Consider the following 22,672-nt stretch of genomic DNA (forward strand, 5'->3'; position numbering starts at 1 on the left):
AAGGCAAGTAAGTGGAAATTGTTATTTTCCATTTACAGATGGACAAATGGAAGCTTTCTTTCTCATTTACCAATTGCAAAATGTCCATTCTGAGCAAAGTACCATGTGAGGAGTTTTGTGAGTTCCAAAGATGTGAGAGACCAAGTTCCTATTGGAAAGAAGAATGCCATAATCTTATTTGTCTGAGAAGATATTTGCGTGCAAGAAACTACTATAATTTGGGAGCAAACATTCTGCTACTTATGCGTTATCCCAACAGAGGTAGCAAAAGGAATATCGAAAGGTAGGCAAGAGTGTTAGCCGACATCATCAGGACATCATTGTGACATCTGAGATGCACAGAACTCCCATTTGGCCCCCATTGCTTTCCTGTGGCTGCCCTGAAAATTACTACCAACAGGGTAGCTCAAACCAACAGCATTTTATTTTCTCACACTTTCAGAGGCCAGAAGTCTGAAATCAAGGTCTCTGCAGGGTTCAAGTCTCTTGAGGGGTCTAGAGGAGAATCTTGTTTCTTGCTTCTTCCAGCTATTGGTGGCCCGGCTTTCTCTGACTTGTGGCCATTTCACTGCAATCTCTGCCTCCAGGTCAGATTGCCTCTTCTCTTAAGATTCTCTCTGCCTATCTCTTATGAAGAGTGTGTGATTTCATTTAGGGCCCACCCCTGTAACCGAGATCAAATTCTTCCTCAAAAGATTCTGAACTTAAATCACATCTTTTGTCATCTAAGGCAATATTTTTAGGTTCTGGAGATTAGGTTGTAGACTTTGGGGAGGAAGCAGAGATGATCTACCATATAACCCTGTAGCCATCTCTGCCTTGCTCTATACCTGATTCAGCTGTTACTCCATCTAGTATGCTCTCTGGCTCACAGTTGGGTTTGCCATGGGGAGGCATTAGCAAGAAGCAGAGATTAGGAAGGAAAAGAAATAGAGACATTTCATCTCTGTTCTCTGCTTTAATGTAATGGCTTTGGCAGTAACCATGTCTCTCCTCAATTCTAATTCCTTCTGGACTTTGATAAAAGTATTTCTTCCTCTTTTTGCTTTAGCCCTGGGCTTCCAATGTTGGTGGTTCTTGAATGCCTCAATGTCCTCTTATGTTCCTGTAACCCTGCCCATATCCTTATAAATATATCTTCATCACATTAATTTCAAAAGCCCGGTGAGCACATTTGCAGTTTCCTGCTACGAACTGGACTGACAGATTCCAAGAGGCAAAAATTTAATTTTCAGAACAGAACAGAACAGAGCTGTACTCAGGTTGCCTCAATCTAAGTTGACCAATGGACACTGGAAGGTGATTGGGCACACAGTGTAGCCATAGCAACTATGGTTACCCTCTGGGCCCTTTGGCAGTAAAGATCTGTTGCTGTACTCTAATGATCTGCTGTTATTATGACTCTCTGCTTCTGCTGGCCTTGTTCCTCAGTACTTCCTATTCTTTTTGCTGTCTCACAGATTCTTTTGCCTCATGGTGTCCGCTGCCTCCTGACTTCAGCTGTCTTCCTTCCCTACATGGATCTTTTAGCTTCTCCCCACTGCTAATAGCTGACTCCCTCCAATGTATTTCAGATTCGAATCCACAAAAGGATCTGACCAGCTTGGCTGGTCACCAAGTGCAGGCTGCTGGGCAGAGCTTTCTGGAAAAATCATCTCATCTGCATAGACGATGCCCTTGATTAAGGGGCCCCTTCCTGGATTCCATGATTTGTTTCAGAATGGCTAAATATGTTGAGACATAATTTGGGGTTTTGTCTATTAGAATCTCCCCCCAGGAGGGGCAATGGGTGTGACTGGCATCCTGACATGTTTACTGGGGAGGGGCAGTTATCAAACTCATAAGAACATCTGTTGTTCAGCTCAATAACATAGGTGTGGTGGTCTGAGGAAAGCACAACACATACTTAGAGAAATATATGCAGCCAAGATTAGCTGGTGTCATGAACTATACGGGGGGGGGGGGGGAGAGAGAGAGAGAGAGAGAGAGAGAGAGAGAGAGAGAGAACAGATTGTGGAGGGCCTCGAGTGCCAGGCTTTAGCTGTTCTCATACCATTACTGAAGAGTAGTTTTAGAAGGAACCCTGGGCATTATTCCTAGTCAGGTAAAAGTTACTGCACGGTTTTCAACAAGGAGGAGCAAGTGCAAGTCACTTTGGGGACCAAAGTGGGGACCACTTTATGATAGTCTTGTTCAGATTATATCAGGGGTGAGGGAATGCAGAAACAGATAAATCTGAAAACAATTACAGAAGCTTGGGAGCTCAAACAAGGGCAAGACTGAAAAGGAAGGGTAAAGCTAGCTGGAGATGTTCAGGAAATGAGCAGATTCAGGAATAAGGCTATTAATGAGGTACTGGCTCTGCATCTTTTTAGCACCCATATCCCTTTCAATTCTTCCAAGTTTCTTCCAAATAAGCTGCAGTGTTTTTAAGGAGAAATGCACATTTCATCAGGTATTCTGATATTGACAATTTTACCAGCTATTATCTTTTGGCAAATAGTCTTGGAAGGTTGGCTTTGAGCCAAGCAAGAAGGTGGTCCCATGGAGAGAACCCAAACTTATACAGCTTGGATTGTGTTTTCTAGAAAAATAGAACTCCAACCAAGAATCCATGCTAATTTTTTGTTTAGGAGCTGCAATCCCAGAGCAGTGACTGAAAGGAGACAGAGAGAAAAAGACAGGAAATGCTTGAGCAATCTGTAGGAGACAATGGGTAGCTGGTGAGGCTGTGTGTAGCATGGCCAGGCAGGCTAGATGGTGAAAACATCCATCAGGTTAAGTTTTCAGGAGGAGAAAGCATGAGGAAACACATCTTTTTGGAGCCTTCCTTCTATGTCCCAAAGATTAAAATTCACACAACAGAAGTTACTTCCCTCAGACAATGCATTGTATCACACTTCTCCCCATTGTTAACTTCTCTTTAAGCCATGCCTCTTAATCTTGGTTAAGGAGAGGGAAACTAGAACTTCACAGTAGAAAGTTAGCAAGCCTGGTTGCTCAGTGGCAGTCAAGGGGGGAGTGCCAAGCTGGAAAAATGATGGAGGGAGACAGAATGAGCAACTGGGAGTTTGTGAGATGAGCAAGAAGATCTGATGAGGGACCTGGGTGTGTTATCCTGCAAGAAAAAAGGTGAGAGCCGGGCACTAGTGGCTCATGCCTAGAATCCTAGCTATTCAGGATCTTGGTTCAAAGCCAGCCAGGGCAGTAAAATCCTTGAGACTCTTGTCTTCAATAACTTACCAAAAGGCTAGAAGTGGAGCTGTGGTTCAAGTGGAAGAGCACTAGTTTTGAGCAAAAGCAGCTCAGGGATAGAGCCCAGGCCCTGAGTTCAAGCCTTAGGACCACCACCACCAACAACAACAACAAAAAGGAAGGGTGAGGGGAAGCTTGTAGTTGTACTTACCCTGCCCTTGAAAATTCAGAACTGGAACCAAGCCCCAATTGTTTTCATTGTTCCAGAAGCCATTGCAATTCATAATCCAATATGGCTGCTGGATTATATTCCTACGTAATATAAACTAGTGAATAGGAACGTGGGCTCTGGACCCAGGCAGAGCTCTGTTAAGTCACAATGTATGTGCTTTGGACAGTTTGCTTAATCTTGCTAGCCTTAATTTCCTTGCTCACTATAGAGGGGGTGATAATACTAGATAGCACATACTCAAAGTACATTTAGCATGCTGCTAGTATATAGCAAGTGCTAAATAAATTATGGTGAGGAGGCTCCTTAGTATCATTCTTAGATGACTGTTTAACTTCCTAAAACTTCTCTCCAGATGGACTCTTCCTGTGGTGCTCCTCAATGTCTCTTTAATGGCACAAGTCACTGGAGCCTGAGTTCTTGGGGCAGATGCTACCAGATCACTGTACAGTTGATGGAGCCCACAGTAAGACTTGTGGTCTCCCTCAGGGCACTGATATCCCAATAAGGTAGCGCCATTAATTCATCCTCTTTGGTATATGTGTATATATGTGTGTGTGAGTGTGTGTGTGTGTGTATGTGTGTGTGTGTGTGTGTGGCATATCTTGCATGGCCCATTTGTGCTTAGAAGTTTTTCCTCTTCAAAGTTTTCTGGTCAAAACTTCACTTTGATGCTCTCAAAAAAAGCATAGTCTTGTTGTAGTCACATAATAAAGAGGTTCTTCTAAAACAAAAAATAATAGGCGATTACTTCTGGTTATTGATAGGATATCCTATTTATATTATATAAATCAAATTTTCTCTGATCTCACAAGTCAAAATCCTTTCAAATCTAACTTAACCAAACAGCAAGAGAAATGGATACCTGTGGTATGTAAATGTTTTGAAAATTTTTGGAGCAACACCTATTATTAAATCCTTTTTCATTTTGCAGTGCTAGGGATTGACCGCAGAGCCTCACGTGTGACAGGAAATTGCTCTACCACTAAGCTATACCTTATCCCTAAACTTTTACCAGATTGTTCTTTACCAATGGCCTTTACTATCTATGGGATCTAGTCCCTGCTTATCAGATCTCGCCCCTTCACCACCAGAAAGCACATCACACTTTCGGGCTTAAAACCACTGATCACTAGAGACAGATTTCCCAGTTCCAAACCTAGGACTATCACATACTAGCTATATGATTTGGGACCGTTATTTACCCTTTCTGTGATGCAGTTTCCTCATCTGAAATTTTTTAAAAGACAGTGTCCAATTCACATAGTTCTGGGGAGGTTGCGTTAATATTTGTAAGTGCTTAAAATAGGACTCATAGTACAGCCTATTTACAGGTTTGTTGGAAAAATAAAGCATTTCTGCTCCTTCAGTGCATTCCAGCCACCATGCCCGTGCTGGGCTTTCCAGCAGGCTACACTGTTCCTGCTCAGTGAATGGCTTTTGTGTCTGCTGTCTTCCCCATGGCCACGTGACTACCTTCCTCACCTCTTTCAAGCCTTTGCTCAAATATCACCTTTAAAGTTATGTCAGGGCTGGGGATATAGCCTAGTGGCAAGAGTGCCTGCCTTGGATACATGAGGCCCTAGGTTCGATTCCCCAGCACCACATATACAGAAAACGGCCAGAAGCGGCGCTGTGGCTCAAGTGGCAGAGTGCTAGCCTTGAGCGGGAAGAAGCCAGGGACAGTGCTCAGGCCCTAAGTCCAAGGCCCAGGACTGGCCAAAAATAAAAAAATAAAAAATAAAGTTATGTCAAACCCATTTAAAGTTGCAATTCTCTCTATATTCTCTACTTAATGTTTAGATTTAATTTTTTTCACTTTTATTTATTGTTTTGTGCTGGTCCTGCGGCCTGAACTCTACCATCTGAGTTCCATCTCCACTTCCAGCTTTTAGGTGGCTCCTTGGAAACAGAGTCGCATTAATTTTTTTTCTGCATGAGCTGGCTTCAAACTGTGACCCTCAGATCTCAGCCTCCTGGGTAACTAAGATTACAGGGGTGAGCCACCAGTGCCTGGTATCTACTTCATTCCTTTTTCCCATTAGCACTTGCTTAATTTTAGTACTTTATATAATCTGCAAATCCATTTGTTTTTCAACTGTCTCCCCCAACGAGAGGGCAAGAATATTTGTTTCATTCTTTGATGTGTCCCAGATGCCAAGAACATCACAAGGCACAGAGTCAGTGCATAATGCAACAAGCATATGCCACCTAAAGATCATTTTGGTAAAAAAAAAATAAAATAAAATCACATATATGACAGTTCCATAAGATTATATGCTTCAGTAACATCATAGCTATTGTAGTTTGTCATGTGCACACAGTGATGAAATTGCCTAGCCACACATTTCTAAGAACACTCATTACTTGTGAAATGGATGAATGTGCTGTTTTCAGGTGAACAAATCTGGAATCTATTTTGAAGATTTTTTTTTTTTTTTTTTTTTGCCAGTCCTGGGGCTTGGACTCAGGGCCTGAGCACTGTCCCTGGCTTCTTTTTGCTCAAGGCTAGCACTCTGCCACTTGAGCCACAGCGCCACTTCTGGCTGTTTTCTGTATATGTGGTGCTGGGGAATTGAACTCAGGGTTTCATGTATACGAGGCAAGCACTCTTGTAACTAGGCCATATCCCCAGCCCCTATTTTTTATTTTTTGGCCAGTCCTGGGCCTTGGACTCAGGGCCTGAGCACTGTCCCTGGCTTCTTCCCGCTCAAGGCTAGCACTCTGCCACTTGAGCCACAGCGCCGCTTCTGGCCATTTTCTGTATATGTGGTGCTGGGGAATCGAACCTAGGGCCTCGTGTATCCGAGGCAGGCACTCTTGCCACTAGGCTATATCCCCAGCCCCCCAGCCCCTATTTTGAAGATTTTTTTTTGGCCAGTCCTGGGGCTTGGACTCAGGGCCTGAGCACTGTGCCTGGCTTCTTTTTTTGCTCAAGGCTAGCACTCTGCCACTTGAGCCACAGCGCCACTTCTGGCCATTTTCTGTATATGTGGTGCTGGGGAATCAAACCCAGGGCCTCATGTATATGAGGCAGGCGCTCTTGCCACTAGGCCATATCCCCAGCCCCTGTTTTGAAGATTTTTAAGTGAGATTTCTCATCGACATGTAAAATGCCAAAAATCTCTCCCAAAGTTATCCTCTTAAGTTGAATAAATGTAATGTTATTCCATATTGTTTAAGGAATTGATTAGCAAATTTTCATTCCCCAAAGATATGTACATTTTAGTTGAAGCCCTATGATTTATCCACCTTCAACTCATAGCCTATCATCAGGATACATAAAGAATAGAACTAATAACATTTACTCTAGGTCAGGTAAGCTATAGGCTCAACCTGAGAGAACAATGTCATTATCACTATTGTACAACTAAGCAAAACAAGGCTGACAGAAGCCAGGATTCAAGCCATCAGCTTCCAAACTGTATACTTTTTCCCAGTATCTCTTAGCTTCAGATTTCTCATTTGTAAGATGTAGTAACCCTGCTGATGATATACTAACTTGCCATGATAGTTAAAAATAGTATGTGCAAAGCTGAAACCTCAGTGACAGTTTCACTGTACTCTACTTCAGAAATGACGAGATTGTCTTCAAGGAGAAAAACAAAAGCCCTGATTTAGTGCATGACAGAAATAGGTCTTGTAGAAGCGAGTTCAAGTAATAAGGTTTAAATTTTTTGTTTTGGTTTTTAAGTTAAAAAATTGCAGCTATGGCTAAGTACCAATGGTTCACACCTGTAATCCTGGCTATTTAAGAGGTGGAGAATTGAGCATTGTGAATCAGTGCTAGCCCAGGTAGGAAAGTCTATGAGACTCTTACCTCGAATTAACCACCCAAAAAGTTGGAAGTGGAGCTGTCGCTCAAGTGGTAGAGTGCTAGCCTTGAGTGAAAATGATCAGATACAGTGCCCTGACCCTGAGTTCGAGCCACAGGACCAGCACACACACACATACACGCACACACACACACAATTCTTTCTTTACTAAGAATTGGATGTTTGGGCTCTCTTTGGTCACAATCATATTATTTGTATTATTGTACAAAATGTAAGGTTGGGAATGTAGATCCATAATAGAAGTCTTGCCTAAACATATGCCAGGCCTTTTATATCTATGTATCTATCTACGTATGTATGTATGTATGTATGTATGTATGTATGTATGTATCTATCTATCTATCTATCTATCTATCTATCTATCTATCTATCTATCTATTACCAGTCCTGGGGGCTTAAACTCAGGGGCTGGAGCATTGTCCCAGGCTTCTTTTTGCTCAAGGCTAGCACTCTACCACTTGACCCACAGTACCACTTCTGGCGTTTTCTATATATGTGGTGCTGAGGAATCAAACCCAGTGCTTCATGTATATGAGGCAAGCACTCTACCAGTAGGCCATATTCCCAGCCCAAGGCCTTTTATTTGATCTAAAAAAAAAGAGATTTTTTTTTTTTGTGTGTGTGTGTGTGTATACATAAAGTACAAACAGTATACTTAAATTATTTACAAAATCATCACAGTGGTGAGGAGAAAGAAGGAAAGAAGGAAGATAAACAGGAAAATAAACCTTCCTTACGTAACAGTGCCAGCTAATTTTTTAAAAGTTGAAGAAATAATGAAGCATAAGAAAGCCATTCCATGTAATCCCCATGTGAACAATCAGCTCAAGCAGGACTCATAGGTGAAAGGTAAAACTGAGTGTAAGGTGATGGTCATTAGGAGTTGCAGTATGTCTTCCAAAAGAAGACAAAAATGTCCTACTCCCAAGTATTCCAGAAAATACTGGTACTAGGACACTGTCGTTGCAAATATAATTATGGAGATGAGGTCATTCTGAGGGGTGGTTTCTAATAAGCCCCACCAGTGTTTTTACAGTAAGACGACACATGGAAGCACAGACACACGAGGAGACTGCCACGTGAATATGGGGTCAAACTGAAGAATTACAGTTGTGAATCACAGAATGCCCAGAGCTACCAGAAACTGGAAAGGCAAGGAAGGATTTTTTCCCCCTGCAGGATTTAGAGGGAACATGCTCTGCTGACTCATTATTTTCCCACTCCCAGCACTTAGACAATACATTTTCAGAGTTCTAAGCCACTCATTTGGGTGTATTGTTACCACAGTCCTGGGAAACCAATATAATAGGAAGCAGGACAGACACAGCACACTAAAGTACCACCCCACAGACATAAACACTAAGCCTTACAAAGGAGAGATTTGTCGGTTTCTACTAAACCAAGTATCAAACAGCATTAGGAAGAAGGGGACAACCTGACACTGTATATATTCTGATATGATGCAATAAGAGGTGCATAATATCACTTTGATAGACTGATCGCAATAGGAGGTAGAGTTTGTTTCTCTTATTGTTGGACTCTAGGCTGCCTTCATTACATAATGTTGTGGAAGTAACAAACTGCCAAGTCTAACCCTACGGCTCAATGGCTGTTTCCCCTTTCTCGTCTAGTGACTTAGCTTAGCCTGCTAAGCATGACAGACTAAGGGGATTGAACCCAGTGGAGGTCATCTTAGGCTCAATCAACTTACCAAATTATTTGGGATGCATGAATAGATCAAAACTCAGCTGCGCCCCATCCAGATCAGCAGAACAGCCTAAGCAATAGTTCTTAATATTATTAATATTTAATTTGGGGGCATGTTTGTTATGCAGTAATAGCTAACTGGTATAGTCATCAGGGTAATATTCTTGCCTTTAGTATAAAGGGAAACTAGGCCTAAGAAAATAATCCAAAAAAATTTACCAAGTGGGATTATATTCTTCAAAACATCTGGCCTAGATGTTAAAGACATTGTTATTAGAAATAAGCAAAGTTGGATGCTGTTGAAGGTAGACTAGAACTGAGGTTTTCAACCTAGACATTAACAGACATTTTGAAGCAAGTCATTCCTCAAATGGGGCCAGTGATTTATGGGATATGTACAGGCCTTGCTGGTCCCCCTTCACGGGATGCCTGCTGTGAATTGTATGTGTTTTATCCCCCAGAGGTGGGCTCTAGTGGAAAGTGAGTGGGTCATTAGTGGCACTGTCCTTGGAAGAGGTTAATGTAATTCTTGCTATGCCCCAGTTAGTTCTTGAAAGTATGGGCTGTGATCAAGCAAAGCCACTTCATGTGATTGGTCCTTCGGAAACACCTATCAAGAATTTGGGGAAATGCTTGGAACTCGACTAAGGGCAAATGATCTCCCACTGAGTTCTACTTCTTGTCCTCCCAATCTTATATGTACTGATGCTATGATCCGGCAATTTTATTTACACATAAGGACCTACATGTTCCCAATGATATGAGGATAAGGCTAGTTACAGAAACAATTAAAAATGGAACTGACTTAAATGTTCATCTACTGGACAATGTTCATGATTATTTATGGCTAATCCTGTGGCTAAAAGATCTGGTATGGTGAGATGTAATTCTGATATATTATTAACCGAAGAAAGGAAAGATGGAACACTGTAGATTATATAATCTGATCTGTGTAGAAACACTAGTATGTCTTTATATGGGAAAACACACACACAAGAAAGTTATCATTGCTTATCCTGTGATAAAAAAGCAGGAAGAATTTTTTCCCCTTCCAGTTTAGAACATTCTAAAGTTTTCATTTATTTTTATCATGGCCATGTCTTAGTTTCATAATTTAAAAAAAAACTGTAGATTGAAATGATTTTTGAAATGTTTATCAATGCCCTTTCTGATTCTTTCATGGAAAATATTTTCATTAGTGAAGTAGACTAAGGGTGTAGGTAGGCTCAATTCATTTGTGGGGGGTGTGGGGAGGGATGCAAATATGTAAATGAGATGGCTCATTGACACTAGGAGGATGAAATCTAACAGCTAGGCAGCTGCATGAGATCAGTTAAGAAGTTCCTCAGGCCTTGCTTAGTCACCCTCTTTACCTGGCTCACATCTGGCCTTTAACAGCAGTCCTATGTGGAAAGCCAAAGTGGCCCAGTAAGCAAAAAGGAAGGTGGTAAGAAATTTTCTTTTCCTCTTTCATCCTCTCTGTCTGGAATTCCTTTGGGAACAAGGAAATAAAGATATGACCATAATTCAAAGGTCCTGAGATAGAATAATTCTCCTCTTTCTTTTTCTTTTTTGTGTGTGCTGACGGGGGCCTTATGCTCTCCCTTGGCTTTTTCTCTCAAGGTTGACACTCTACTACTTGAACAAACCTCTATTTCTGGCCTTTAGTTAGCTACTTAATTGGAGATGAGTCTTTTGGACTTTTTGCACATGCCAGCTTTGAACTGTAATCAGATCTCAGCACCTGAGTAGCAAGAATTACAGGCATAAACCACAGTGTCCGGCTGACAGAAAAATTCTAGAATGTGGTTGGATGGGTCTCGTACTCTCCATACACTCTATATGTGTGTCTGGCTAGTCCTCCTGAAAGCACCCAAGGTATTAATCTGAGAGCACAGCCTCATCAGGAAAACAGTTCTTGTTCTCACTCAAGTGGCACGTCCAGTCTCTGAGAGGGTGCAGGTTCACTTAGTTCCTATTAGTCATTTTGCAGCTGTCTCTTGGGAAGAGAAAATTTCAGATACTTTGGGCTGATTTCACAAGTTAAGACTAAACACAAGGCCTTCATAAGTCTCACTTGTTTATAACTTGCAAGTCAATAAAACACGTCTGTCTTCATGGAGGGTTCCCTTACGTTGTTTTAGTTGTTCACTGATCTCTCTACCTAAATTTACTGGCCTGCATCGTAGAATGTCAGACCTCCCATCCTTATTCATTATTAAGTTGATGGTGCATTTTTTGGCTCTTTATGATATTAAGGTTATTTAGGGACACTGTTTAAAAACACAGGTCAAGTACCATGTGAGACCTAAGAGCTGATCCTAGGCTTGTTATTTTTTAGGTTGTTTGGGGACATTAGATGAATGCACCAATTTGTTGTTGTGGAGTTGCTGTGAATACTGAAGCTGCACATACGGGGATCATTACTGTCGATTGGTTTGTGACAGCTGGCCCTGATTTAGTTATTTCCTCAAGAAGACACTTTGAACAATTATTGAAATGCCTCCCCTCTGTAATTACAATAATAATGATGATGATTTTGCAACTGAATATGCAATTCAGGGTGTATCTACTCAACCACTGTGTTTAGCTTGTTTCTCTTTGTGCATCCATGTCAGCTGCTGCTGTCAGGATTATTGAAGAACACAGAACAATTTTGCTATTGAGGGCCAATGAACTTACAAAAAAAGTAGTCTAGGGTCAGTGCAGGAAGCTATTAAAAATAATTATTTTGTAGTGAATATTTAAGGAGTGTTAAGTATGAGTGAGGATTTTCTTTTTGTCTTTGGAGAGAGAAATGTATTTCCAGCATTTATCAGTTTTTAAATTAAACAATAAAATATTATTTATTTTTTTGTGTGCCAGTATTGGGGCTTGAATTCAGGGCCTTGAACTCAAATACTTAACTTTCTCTGTTCAAGGGGGGTTATCACTTGAGCCACACTTCTTTTTTTTTTTTTTGTGGCCAGTCCTGGGCCTTGGACTCAGGGCCTGAGCACTGTCCCTGGCTTCTTCCCGCTCAAGGCTAGCACTCTGCCACTTGAGCCACAGCGCCGCTTCTGGCCGTTTTCTGTATATGTGGTGCTGGGGAATCGAACCTAGGGCCTCGTGTATCCGAGGCAGGCACTCTTGCCACTAGGCTATATCCCCAGCCCAACACACTTCTACTTTTAGCTTTTTCACTGGTTAACTGCAGATAAGTCTTGTGGACTTTTCTGCCTGGACTAGTTTCGAACCTTGATCTCTGCCTCCTGAATAGCTAGGATTACAGGTGTGAGCTACCAGCACCCAGTCAGAATAATTAATAAGTATAGTTAATTGACGATGCTTTTTTCCTATATTGTCTAATTAAGGGGTGAGAAGTGAGAGAGACTGTAAAACATTAGAGAGGGGTGTGCCACAGATAGAAAGAAGGGGGTGGAGGGTAAGAGAAAATGAGATAGATACGGGAAGAATGGGGAGGCCCAGCCAGTAAGTAATGAAAACTAGATGAGGGGTAAGATGAATCAGACAGAATGATAGTGATGAAATGGGAGAGCAGGTGAAGGAGACATCCAAGTATGGAAAAGAGAAAGGGAGGAAGAGAAAAATGGGTGAATAAAGGAAGAGAGGGACACTAAAATAAAGAACATTTGGAGGACAGCCTTCACTAAAAATCAGAAGCATCTTACAAACAAAACACCGAACAAGAACTACAGCAGAAAAAGGAGGAGAGACAAGACTGTGTTGACTTGCAGATATATATGTCTTTTTAAAAGCATGTTTGTCTTTAAGATCGGCGTGGGATCTCATGAGTGTGGCATTTATATGAACAACTCTTTGAAACCCTGGTTAGCTACTGTCCCTACTCCTCACAAGACATCTGGTGGGGGAGGTGGGAAAGTAGAAATAAACATCTTTCAAAGTGAATGTCCAAGCTGGGAACCTTGGTAGCATCAGCATAAGGCTTCTTGATGCTGGATTCTCAGGTAGAATTCCTATTGGAAAAGGCAACTGGCACCTTCCTGCCTTGTCATTATCATAACCTAATGGGGGCCATTGTCAAATCTTTTGAGAATCTTAAAAACATCTATATTGGAGCCAAGGCTCCACCCCTAACATATAATTGGTTTACAGGAGGATATGAGGGTTTTTGTTGGTATGGAACTTGAACTCAGGGCTTTGCTAGGTAGATGCTCTACCACTTAAGTCACCCCAATGCCCTTTGTACATTAGTTACACGGGATAGGGTCTTACTTTAGGCCTAGGCCAATGTAGATCAGGATCCTCCATTAGTATTTCTCCATATAATAGGGACAACAGGTGTTTAGCATAACTGTTGGACGAGATGGAGTCTATTTTTTTTTTTATGGCATGAAATGGTAATCCTCCCTATCTCTGATATCCAAGTAACTAGGGTTGTGGTCCTCAGATACCATCCCTGGCCTGTTTTGAGGAATTTAAAAAGCTCCCCAGTCCCAAGAAGCACTGTGGCTCAGGAAAATGCTGAGGCCCCGAGTTCAAGCCCCATGACTGGCAAAAAAAAAAAGTTCTCCAAAGGATTCCAATATGCAGCCAAAGGCGAGACTCAAAGGTGAGAATACCATTATAATTTGGACTTATTTTGACCTATAGAAGCAAAGGCCCAAACATCAAGTTGTATACAAATGAAGTCTAAGGTCGAGGTTCTGAACCCTTATGCTACCTATTTAGTGACTGGCACTGCTGTAAATTGGTTGTGGAGTTGGAGATGAGGCTCATTTAGAGTTCATCTGCAAATCCACAGGAAGAAAATAGCATTATCAACATGATAGGAATGGCCTCTATAAAGATTTGCATTTTAGAAATGACTTTACTTCCAACTTTGTGAAGACATCTGGTATCTTTGTTTGTTTTGGGGCTTGGACTCAGGGCCTGAGCACTGTGCCTGGCTTCTTTTTGCTCAAGGCTAGCACTCTACCACTTGAGCCACGGAGCCACAGAGCCACTTCTGGCTTTTTTGTTTATGTGGTGCTGACGAATCGAACCCAGGGCTTCATGCATGCAAGGCAAGCACTCTACCGCTAAGTCATATTCCCATCCCTGGTGTCTTTTTAATGGCAAACTTCAGTTGACCTCAGCATGATCTGGAGTGTGGGACAACCAGGAGACATGGTTTGCTTCTGTTTCTTGTTTTCTGGATTCTGCTCTCAGCTCATCCCTTAGCATCCTGGACCACCTTGGGTCCCTTGCTCTCTGATCGGCCTCTAGATTCTTCTCTCTCATATGGAGAGTTTGCTATCACAAACTCCTCCCATTTCTGTTCCTCTGTTTCACTAACACTGGAATATTTCATTGGCCTTTCACCTCAGGTCTCATGGGGACCAGGTAGAGGAGTAATCAGTTCGTTTACCCTGTCATGCCAGGTAACACATATGGATTCCATCTATTGTGGATTTCTGAAATTAAATCTCCTAATATACAAGAGACTTGATTGATTGATAGACATCAGTCCCGGGGTTTGAACCCAGAGACTTGAGCTTGCTTGGAAAGTGCTCTACAAGTAGAGCCACACCTCAGACATTTTTTGCTGTATTTATTTTCCAGGTAGGATTTCCATTGTCAGTTGGGGTTGGCCTTGGACTGATACTCATGTGTAGCTGGGATTACAGGTGAGCACCATCATGCTCGATGGTTTGGGCAAACCAGATGAGGTCTTCCCAGGCTATCTTTGAACTTTCATCCTCTGGATCTCTGCCTTTGGATTCGTTAAGATTGTAAGGATGTATTACCACACTTGGTCTCAGAAGGAGTTTTAATATATGACAGAGTTGTAATATATGATGCTTTAATACATAAAGCAGGGAAGAAAGGCTTGCTTTGACAGACTCACTTGGATGAATACTACAGAACTATCTCTAGATGATTCTACTGTATGATAGAAATAGCTGTCATCAGGAAATGCAACATTTGGTCTTTGATGTTGGAGTTAATAGTACTGCTAATATCTCCATCACTGCCAACCTTTCTGAATGCAAATCAATCCACTTAATATCTGACTTACTTAATTGTGGGCTTTGAACAGCCAGGTGTATTCCCAGCACCTGGCACATGGAGGTACACTGTGTTTACTGGATGAATGACAGAAGTTCAACCATTCCTAAGTGGGCAGGATAAAACAGGGCACGAGGAACTAGTTCTGCTTCCTTGTGCACAACAACCAGATCTCTAGCTATAGAGATGGGAGGAAACCAGGGAACCTCCTTAGCCTCAGACATTTCCTCTCAGAAAGCTTGGATACTTTGGTTCAATTCTACTTGTTCCCAAAGGACTTGTGGTTGCAAATATACTAGGAATCAGTGTTAATTGCTTTTTTGAGATGTCACTTTGTCAGCTTTGTTTTCATGTGGTAATTTGTAAAGCAACCCCCAGCAGTTGACAGTTCATCCATAGCTGTGTGGTGTCCAGACATTTCCTGGGATTTCTGCCCACCTCCTATGCAGCTGGCAGTGTCTGCCAAGCCAGGATATGTGTTCAACAGGGATTAACTTGCAACCAGTAGCACTTTGTTGTGTCTGAGATTGTTAAAATTCCAAGAGTAAAGACCAGTCCTACTTAATCCAGAGAAGAGCAGTAATTATAAATGAAGGATTAGCAAGCACTTCAAGAGAACCTGGTCTACTCTGGGTAGATCAAGAAGTTGCTGCTCTGATGGGTTTGATGTCAAGGTCAAGCTGGCTGGGCTGGTGCCCAGGTTTAGCATCTTTGTGTGGAACCAAATTGTAAGCTGCTGTCCCCTGGACTTACACTTGTGCCTATGTGTTTTCAGTTACGGTTTGTTTCTTTCTGAAGCTCTTTTTCTCTGGCCAGTGATTTTCAGATTGTCCTTCACACATACTTCAAGGTCACAGGCCCAGATTAAAATGTTTACCAAAAAAGCTGGGCACTTGTGAAGAAGAGTCATTGCCAGCTTCTGCATTCCCTGTACCTGACTCCAACCAGGCTCAGCAAAAGGAGAGGATCAAGTGGTCTCTGGAAGCAGGAATTTCTGGGTTTGAATGCCAACAGGAAAACAAAATTCTGTTTGATTTCTCGAGCAGGCAGAGGCCGAGGCTGAGGCTGAAGCCGACGCTTTGGCTGCTGCTGCTGCTGCTGCCACCTCCTGGGAGAAAGGAGACCTGAGCTTCCTACCTGAAGCTCCTCTCAAAGTTCACCTGTGAGTTGGGCAAAGAAGGCCCCACTGAGGCAGGACTGAATTTTTTTGTCCTAGAAAATAAAGGAGACAGCCTTTTATTCCATAAAAAAAACAACACTAGGATGCCTTACATTTCATTCCTTTCTTTCGGCAATGTTATACGTAAATGATTTCAAGGCAGAGACTGGCTCAGTGGTAGAGCATGTGTGTGTGAGGCCTGGGTTCAATTCTCAGCCCTGGAAGAAAAAAAATGAAATTCCAGAACAGCTAGTTTTATAAATATATCAGTGGTTCCTGTTTTTGGTTTTCTGATCCCTTAATCCTGGGATGGTGTTACAACAGAGAGGGCGGTGAATCTGATCCTCTCAGAGTCTCAGTTTAATGGTCAGGCTGTTCTGAGAGTTGAGATACTAAATTTCAATATGTAAGAAACATCATAATGGGAATCATAATGGGGTGAGTTCACATTTACAATCTCCCTAGTGGTTTTCTCTTCAGTTTCTCACCGAACCTTGGAGAGTCAGCCTCTATGCCTTTATTCTGTCAAGTTTTCTGGCTTATTGATGACCCTCAACCAACTTCTTCCTCCTAACTTCTTTATTGAAACATAATTAGATATTAATGTGATGATATTAAGGAGAAACTAAGAGATAAAACTCAGGAAATATTTCTCAAGTACCTACTATGTGATAGTCATAAAGGATTTGAAGAAGAATAATGTAAACATTTATGGCATATAAAAGTTATGTACAGTCCCTTATGGAATGAATACGTTCAGAAAAAAGTGACTGTGATTCAGAGACTTGGGTTCAAGGTTCAAGTCTTTAAACAGTTCATTTGTATAGGTGACATAGACATGGCAGCTAACGTATTTGAGTATTTGTTTCTGCATCTGTCCAATACTATTTTTACATTTAGAGCAGAATTTGATCAATACTACATTGTGCCTCATCTGTGTCTGAAGGTTATTTTCCTTCACCCATGAATTATGAATTATGGGTCATACTTTAACCCATTGTATACAGCTGCGGATTTATTCCAATCTATTTCCAGGATTTGATTTTAAACCTCTGTTAGGGATTGAATGTTGGCATTCCCTCCAAAATTCACATTGAAACATCATTCCCAATGCAATAGTCTTAATAGGTGGAGCCTAGGAGATAAATAGGTTATGAAGATTCTGCTCTCATAAATGGGGATTAGTACTCTTGTTAAAAGACTGGAGGAACCAGCTCCCTTTTTTTCCTTCTTCCTCTCTTCTATCATATGAGGACCAGTGCTTTTCTCCTGCAGAGGACATAGCAACAAGAAGCCATCTTGGATGCACAGAGACTGAACCTGCTAGCACCTTGGACACTGAATTGTCAGCTTCCAAAACTTCTGTTATGTATAATTTTCGCCATCTCAAGGTATTTTGTTACAGCAGCATATGACTCCACTACTGAATACAACAACTATTGAAATCCCTTCCTTCACAATGAAAAACACAGGCTTTTTGCCTTTAGTATGTACCCTTGCCTGAAAATAAACTCAGTTGTGTTTGTTTTGCTTTTTAACCTTGGTGGTCTATACTATATTACTAGTTGACAATATCTTTTAGAGTTTACTAAATTTATTCCCATGTATCAACTCATTTGAGAATTGCGATGTGATAGGCTTTTGAACCAAAGATTCTGGCTCTAGTACTGACTAGCCAAATCTCCTTGGATAAAGCATTGTATCCTAGTTGCTGCCTGGAATTTTTTGTTTTCTGATCCAAACCTTTGCATGCTTGGCTCTTTCCCATTGTACAGGTATCAGCTCAGCCATTACTTTTTGAGAGAAGCTTTCCTTCATAGTCCAGTCTAAGAATTACCCTGGTTTAGTTTCTTTTTAGCAATTGGAAGAGATTAACAGAGATTAGACAGTTGGTAATTGTCTTGTTTCTTACATGTTGCCCTACAAGAAGGTGAGCTGTGTGAGGTACGGCCTTTTAAGGTTACTTCTCACGGCATCTAAGCCAGGGCCTGGCCACTAATTGCTTCTTAGCAAGTCTTTCTTGCAGCGTGGGAGTAGATAGCAAAACCCTACACATAACTAGTTCCTTTCTCTGAGAAGTCCTTAATATGACCTGTGTACTGAAAGGCCGCTAGAGGATGACAGGATAACTAGGTCAGTAGAGCTGTGGTGTTACCATAGGTATTGCTGATTCCTGAAAAATGATGACTCATTGCTCTCCATGAGTCGATCAACACATCCTAACTTTGAAGTGCAAGGGAATTAGAGTCTATAAAGCTGCTGTTGGTTCCTAGGCCTTTTCTGTCCATCCTTCCAAATAACCCCATCACCTAAAGTCATACCCCAAAGACAGAGGAGAATGAAGATGTACTCCTTGAGATTTCAGGATGTAGCTACTAATAGTCTCCTGCAGAGCTTGGAATTTCCTATATAGTCTTTCAATATTTTAGACTCACTATCACAATATACATTAGCCTGCATTTCTTGACATAGGAGTGCTTGAAATAGTTAACCATTTGTGAGGTGTGGTAGGAAGTTCTGTTCAGGGATACATATTTGGAGTTTTGGCATTCTTTTCTTTGCAATACCTGTCTCCAATCCAAGTACTTTTTTGGAATGATTCCTTAGTTCTTCATTAAAGCACTGAGCATCTACTACTGGTAGACTACAATAGTCTTAACTGATACAACTCTGAACAGGACGTATATGACTCCTACATTTATGGGAGTTATCCTTTGGGAACAAAAACACAAAGAGGAAATTAAAACACATTTTAATTTTTGCTAAACCAAGAAAGAAGAACTCAGGGTGCTAAAGGAAATATAAGGGAAAAAAATCAACTAACCTCAGAATTGATGATAAGGAAAGATTGTCCATAAACAAAATTATCTGAAGAAGATGCAAGAATTAGCTAGGTAAAATAGTGGGTAGTGAGGGTTTTCAGGCTTGGATTAGACTAACCCCCGGAGTTGCCATGAGCTTTTCGTGTTTAATTGGAGATAAGAATCTCACAAACTCTCCTGCCCAGGTTGGCTTCTAACTGCAATTTTCAGATCTCAGTCTCCTGAATAGCTAGAATTATAGGCATGAGCCACTGTGCCAGTCCTATTTGGTATTCTTGATCTGGTATCCTGGGGGAGGCAACTGTATTTCCCCTCAATGGAAACAGGAAGTAAGGAAGGACTAGAGGGAGGTGGGTCAGGTTAGTGATCATAACAAGGGGGAATAGCATTATAGACTCACTTGGTCACTGAGAAATTTTTTGAGTTTTTCCTAAAAGATACATACTATACAGGCTTTCAAGAGTCCAGCTCCTTGCGCAATGATCGACACATATGTTGGTAATTGTAGTGGTGAAGCCAAGGAATAACTATGCATAAGCCCGACAAACTGATACTTGACAGAAGCATAATCTAAACTTACCACATATTTGGACCCAGTGTTCCTTCTGTGATGCCCATATGGTTTCTAGAACACAAGGGACTCCTCTTCTGCCACCAATGCCCCAGAATTTTTATAAGGACTAAATTGTGGGCAGATTTACCCACTGGAAATAAGTGGTGACACACAGCTTACCCAGCTCTGTAAGAATTTTTCTGGCTTGCAGGTGAATGTCATTCCTACAGAACTAGCAGGAGTGAGACATGTTTACAGCGTTGTAGAACAGAGGACACAGTGGCATTTCCTTTTCCTGTCTCCGTCTGACCCAGGAACACAGTGACAAAGACATTTCTTTCCTCCCAGGACAAACTCCAGAAGGAAAAGACAGAAGTCATTGCGTTCCAGTTCTGCTCAGTGCTATTTCCTTAATGAATTTTGGAACTGGCCAGGGTAGTGTTTCCTAAAAACAACAACAACAACAAAAAAACCCGCAAAGACATCCATTCTCTCCCAAGTTGGGCATCTCATTTTCCCTTCCTAATCCATAACCACAATCTCTTTCAATAATGTTCTTGGCTTTTGTCTTGACCTCTGCTTTTATGAAAAGCCATTCTCTGCCCAGCATCTCAGAAGAGCCCCCCAAGAGCCCACCTCTCTCTCTCCCACCACCACCCCCATGCCCATTTTCTGCCAGTCATGTAGGAGGGGCAGCCCAGGGCCTCTACGCAGCAAAGGTAGCGACGCGGGCCGAGGGCCCTTTAAGAACAGGCCACGCCCCCTTCCCGCCTCCCGGCGCGACCCGGCGGACGGTGGCGGCCGCTACGGTGCTGACAAGATGGCGGCTGGCGGGGCTGTTGCTGCGGCGCCGGAGTGCCGGCTTCTGCCCTACGCGCTGCACAAGTGGAGCTCCTTCTCCTCCACCTACCTTCCCGAGTGAGTGCCGGGCTCCGGTCTCGTGCGTCCCCGCCTTCCGGCGTGAGCCCGGCTGGGCCGAGGGTGCAATGGAAGGCCGCGGAGCCCGAGAGGCCCAGGCGGGGCCTGTGAGGGGTGTGGGGCGGGGGTGGGGGGGGGTGGACGCGCGGCCTCGGAGTCTTGGTCCTGCCGCCGACTGCGCTGTCCGCCCGGCCGAGCCCCGGCCCCGCGTCCCTGGTGGCCCGGGTCCCCGGAACGAGCTCGGGGAGGCGGCGTGGTGTGCGGCTGCCCGGGGCGGGCGTCGGGACGCGGGGCCCAGGCCCTGGTCCCCTTGCCGGGAGCCGAGGTGGAGCGGGCCTTGGGGTGGGGGGGGGGCCCGAGCTGGGGAGGTTTTACCCGCGTCGTGGGGCCGTTCTGTGATCGCGGTGGGAAACAGGCGCTGCTGAAGGGGAGGGGAGGGGTCATTAAAAGTGAGGAGCTCTGGAGCTGTGGGGAAAGTCACGGCGAGGCTGAGAAATTGTGGAATCCATTGGAATCCTGACAAGTGGAGGGAACTTGGGAGGGCTGGCGTTGGCCATGTTTTATTGACTTACTTGCTTTTTGGGTGGAAATTGGGGGGAGGGAGCTAGGAGTAAGGAGAAACGTTACTAAGAAGAATCAATTATTTGATGGGTCATTAGAAGATGGATTTGCATTAGAAGATGGATTTGTATAGGCACGTAAACAGCCTTCCATCCCAGAAACTTTATTAACAGAAGAGTCCAACTTTAATGTATTTGCCGCCTAGCACCATCTTGGTCTGGGATCCTCGATTTAAGCATTTAAAACAACAACAACTTTCCTTGCATTGCTACCAAGTGTTTTTAATCTTTACTTTTGAGAGATGTACATTTAACTCCCAATTTTACATACAGATGGAAAGAGTGGCCAAGTCAGTGTTTTAAGATCTGTGCGGTTTCCATGTCCCATGGACTCCCTTCTCACAGGTTCACAGATAAAGTTTATGAACACATCACTAAACAAAAAGGCTAGATATATGATGTGTGTGTGTGCGCGCGCACCCCCCCCCCCCCCAGGTTTCCTGCCTACATTACAAGACATTGTCTACATTTCCCCAGATTTCATTTCTCTGGTCAATTCAGTCAAGAATCTGACAAAGGAACTGTAACTAAAAGAATCTTAACTCCTGACTTCCAGTCCTATCCTGCTAGTTACCAGGTCAAGGGTTGGTAATCAGGCTGTTAAAGGATCTGGCTCAAAGAATAGTGAGTGACCTGTGGTCTGATCTGGTCTGTGTGGATTATTGATGGTTGCTGCATTACAGTGTCCCCGATTGATGCTGAAACCCAGTTTTAATTTGAGGGTGAGTCAGGTAAACACTCAGCTGAGGTTGAAATGTGGCCCTAAGTACTTGGCCTCTCTTTTCTGGGTTAACTCGTTTTTGTATACAAACTGAAGATAATCTGCGTTTTCTACATGTAGGTTAGAATCTCAGACATTTGAGAAATGGGATGGTAGTGTTTGGTCTAATGCCTACATAGACATGTTTCTGGTCTTGAGTTTTCAGGCTATTTCCAGGTTGTCATCATTCCTTTAAACTCCTGGGGTAGGCAGGAGATGTGGTTATCACAAATCTCTTTTGAGTTTGGACATTTTCAAAGCTAGAAAGGATGTGGCTAGATGATAACCTCTCATTTGACTTAGGTCTTGAATCTTGGCCCCTGACTTGAGCTTGAAGATTGTAGTTTAGGAATTAGAAGGTAATTGTTTAAAATTGGAGAAATCCATTGCTACAGTTTTCTCAGGTACATTGATAAATCAGTATTCAATACAAATACAACTTTCAAAACTTTTCGTTTACTGTTATCTTATTTAATCCCAATGACAATCTGTTGATAGATGTAGTATAGTTTTTGTTTTAAAGCACTAAGTTATTGTAATTGAAGAGTAAGCTGAACTTTTTCTTTGAAGTATAATTGAGTAATTATATTGACTTTGAGGATTTTGTCTGCTGCGTTGGTGTGTGTGTCATAGTCACTTGTAAAATTCTTGGTTTTGAACTTCCACTAACAGATAAAATTGTATAACAGCAAGTATGAGATACATATTGTCCTTATTTTTGCCTTACAGTCACCCTAAAGGCAAGTGCTGTATCTTTTCATGTTAAAGTCCTGTTAAAGAACTTGCTAAAGAGGTCTTATTTTAGGTAGAGCAGTTTGTAGAAATTTCCCATGAAGTAGCAAATATTGACAGAAATATAGT

General features: G+C 42.4%; 1 protein-coding gene across 6 annotated transcripts in view; it reads left to right on the top strand.

Moving 5' to 3' along the window:
- Mkln1 (muskelin 1) overlaps window positions 1-22,672 on the top strand; it is a 250,847-nt gene that overhangs the window by 136,019 nt on the left and 92,156 nt on the right. For 2 of the 6 annotated variants that reach the window (XM_048340237.1, XM_048340238.1), the window contains exon 1: window positions 20,282-20,431. The exons of 2 other annotated variants lie outside the window; for them this stretch is intronic. In XM_048340237.1, coding sequence (XP_048196194.1) covers window positions 20,334-20,431 — 98 coding nt within the window. In that variant the 5' untranslated portion in view covers window positions 20,282-20,333. Of the gene's footprint in view, window positions 1-19,545; window positions 20,436-22,672 lie in introns of those variants that run through there. 2 more of the 6 variants (XM_048340235.1, XM_048340236.1) reach the window with 2 other exon arrangements.

This window comes from Perognathus longimembris, chromosome 2 (assembly GCF_023159225.1).
Source record: "Perognathus longimembris pacificus isolate PPM17 chromosome 2, ASM2315922v1, whole genome shotgun sequence".
Classification (NCBI taxonomy): domain Eukaryota; kingdom Metazoa; phylum Chordata; class Mammalia; order Rodentia; family Heteromyidae; genus Perognathus; species Perognathus longimembris.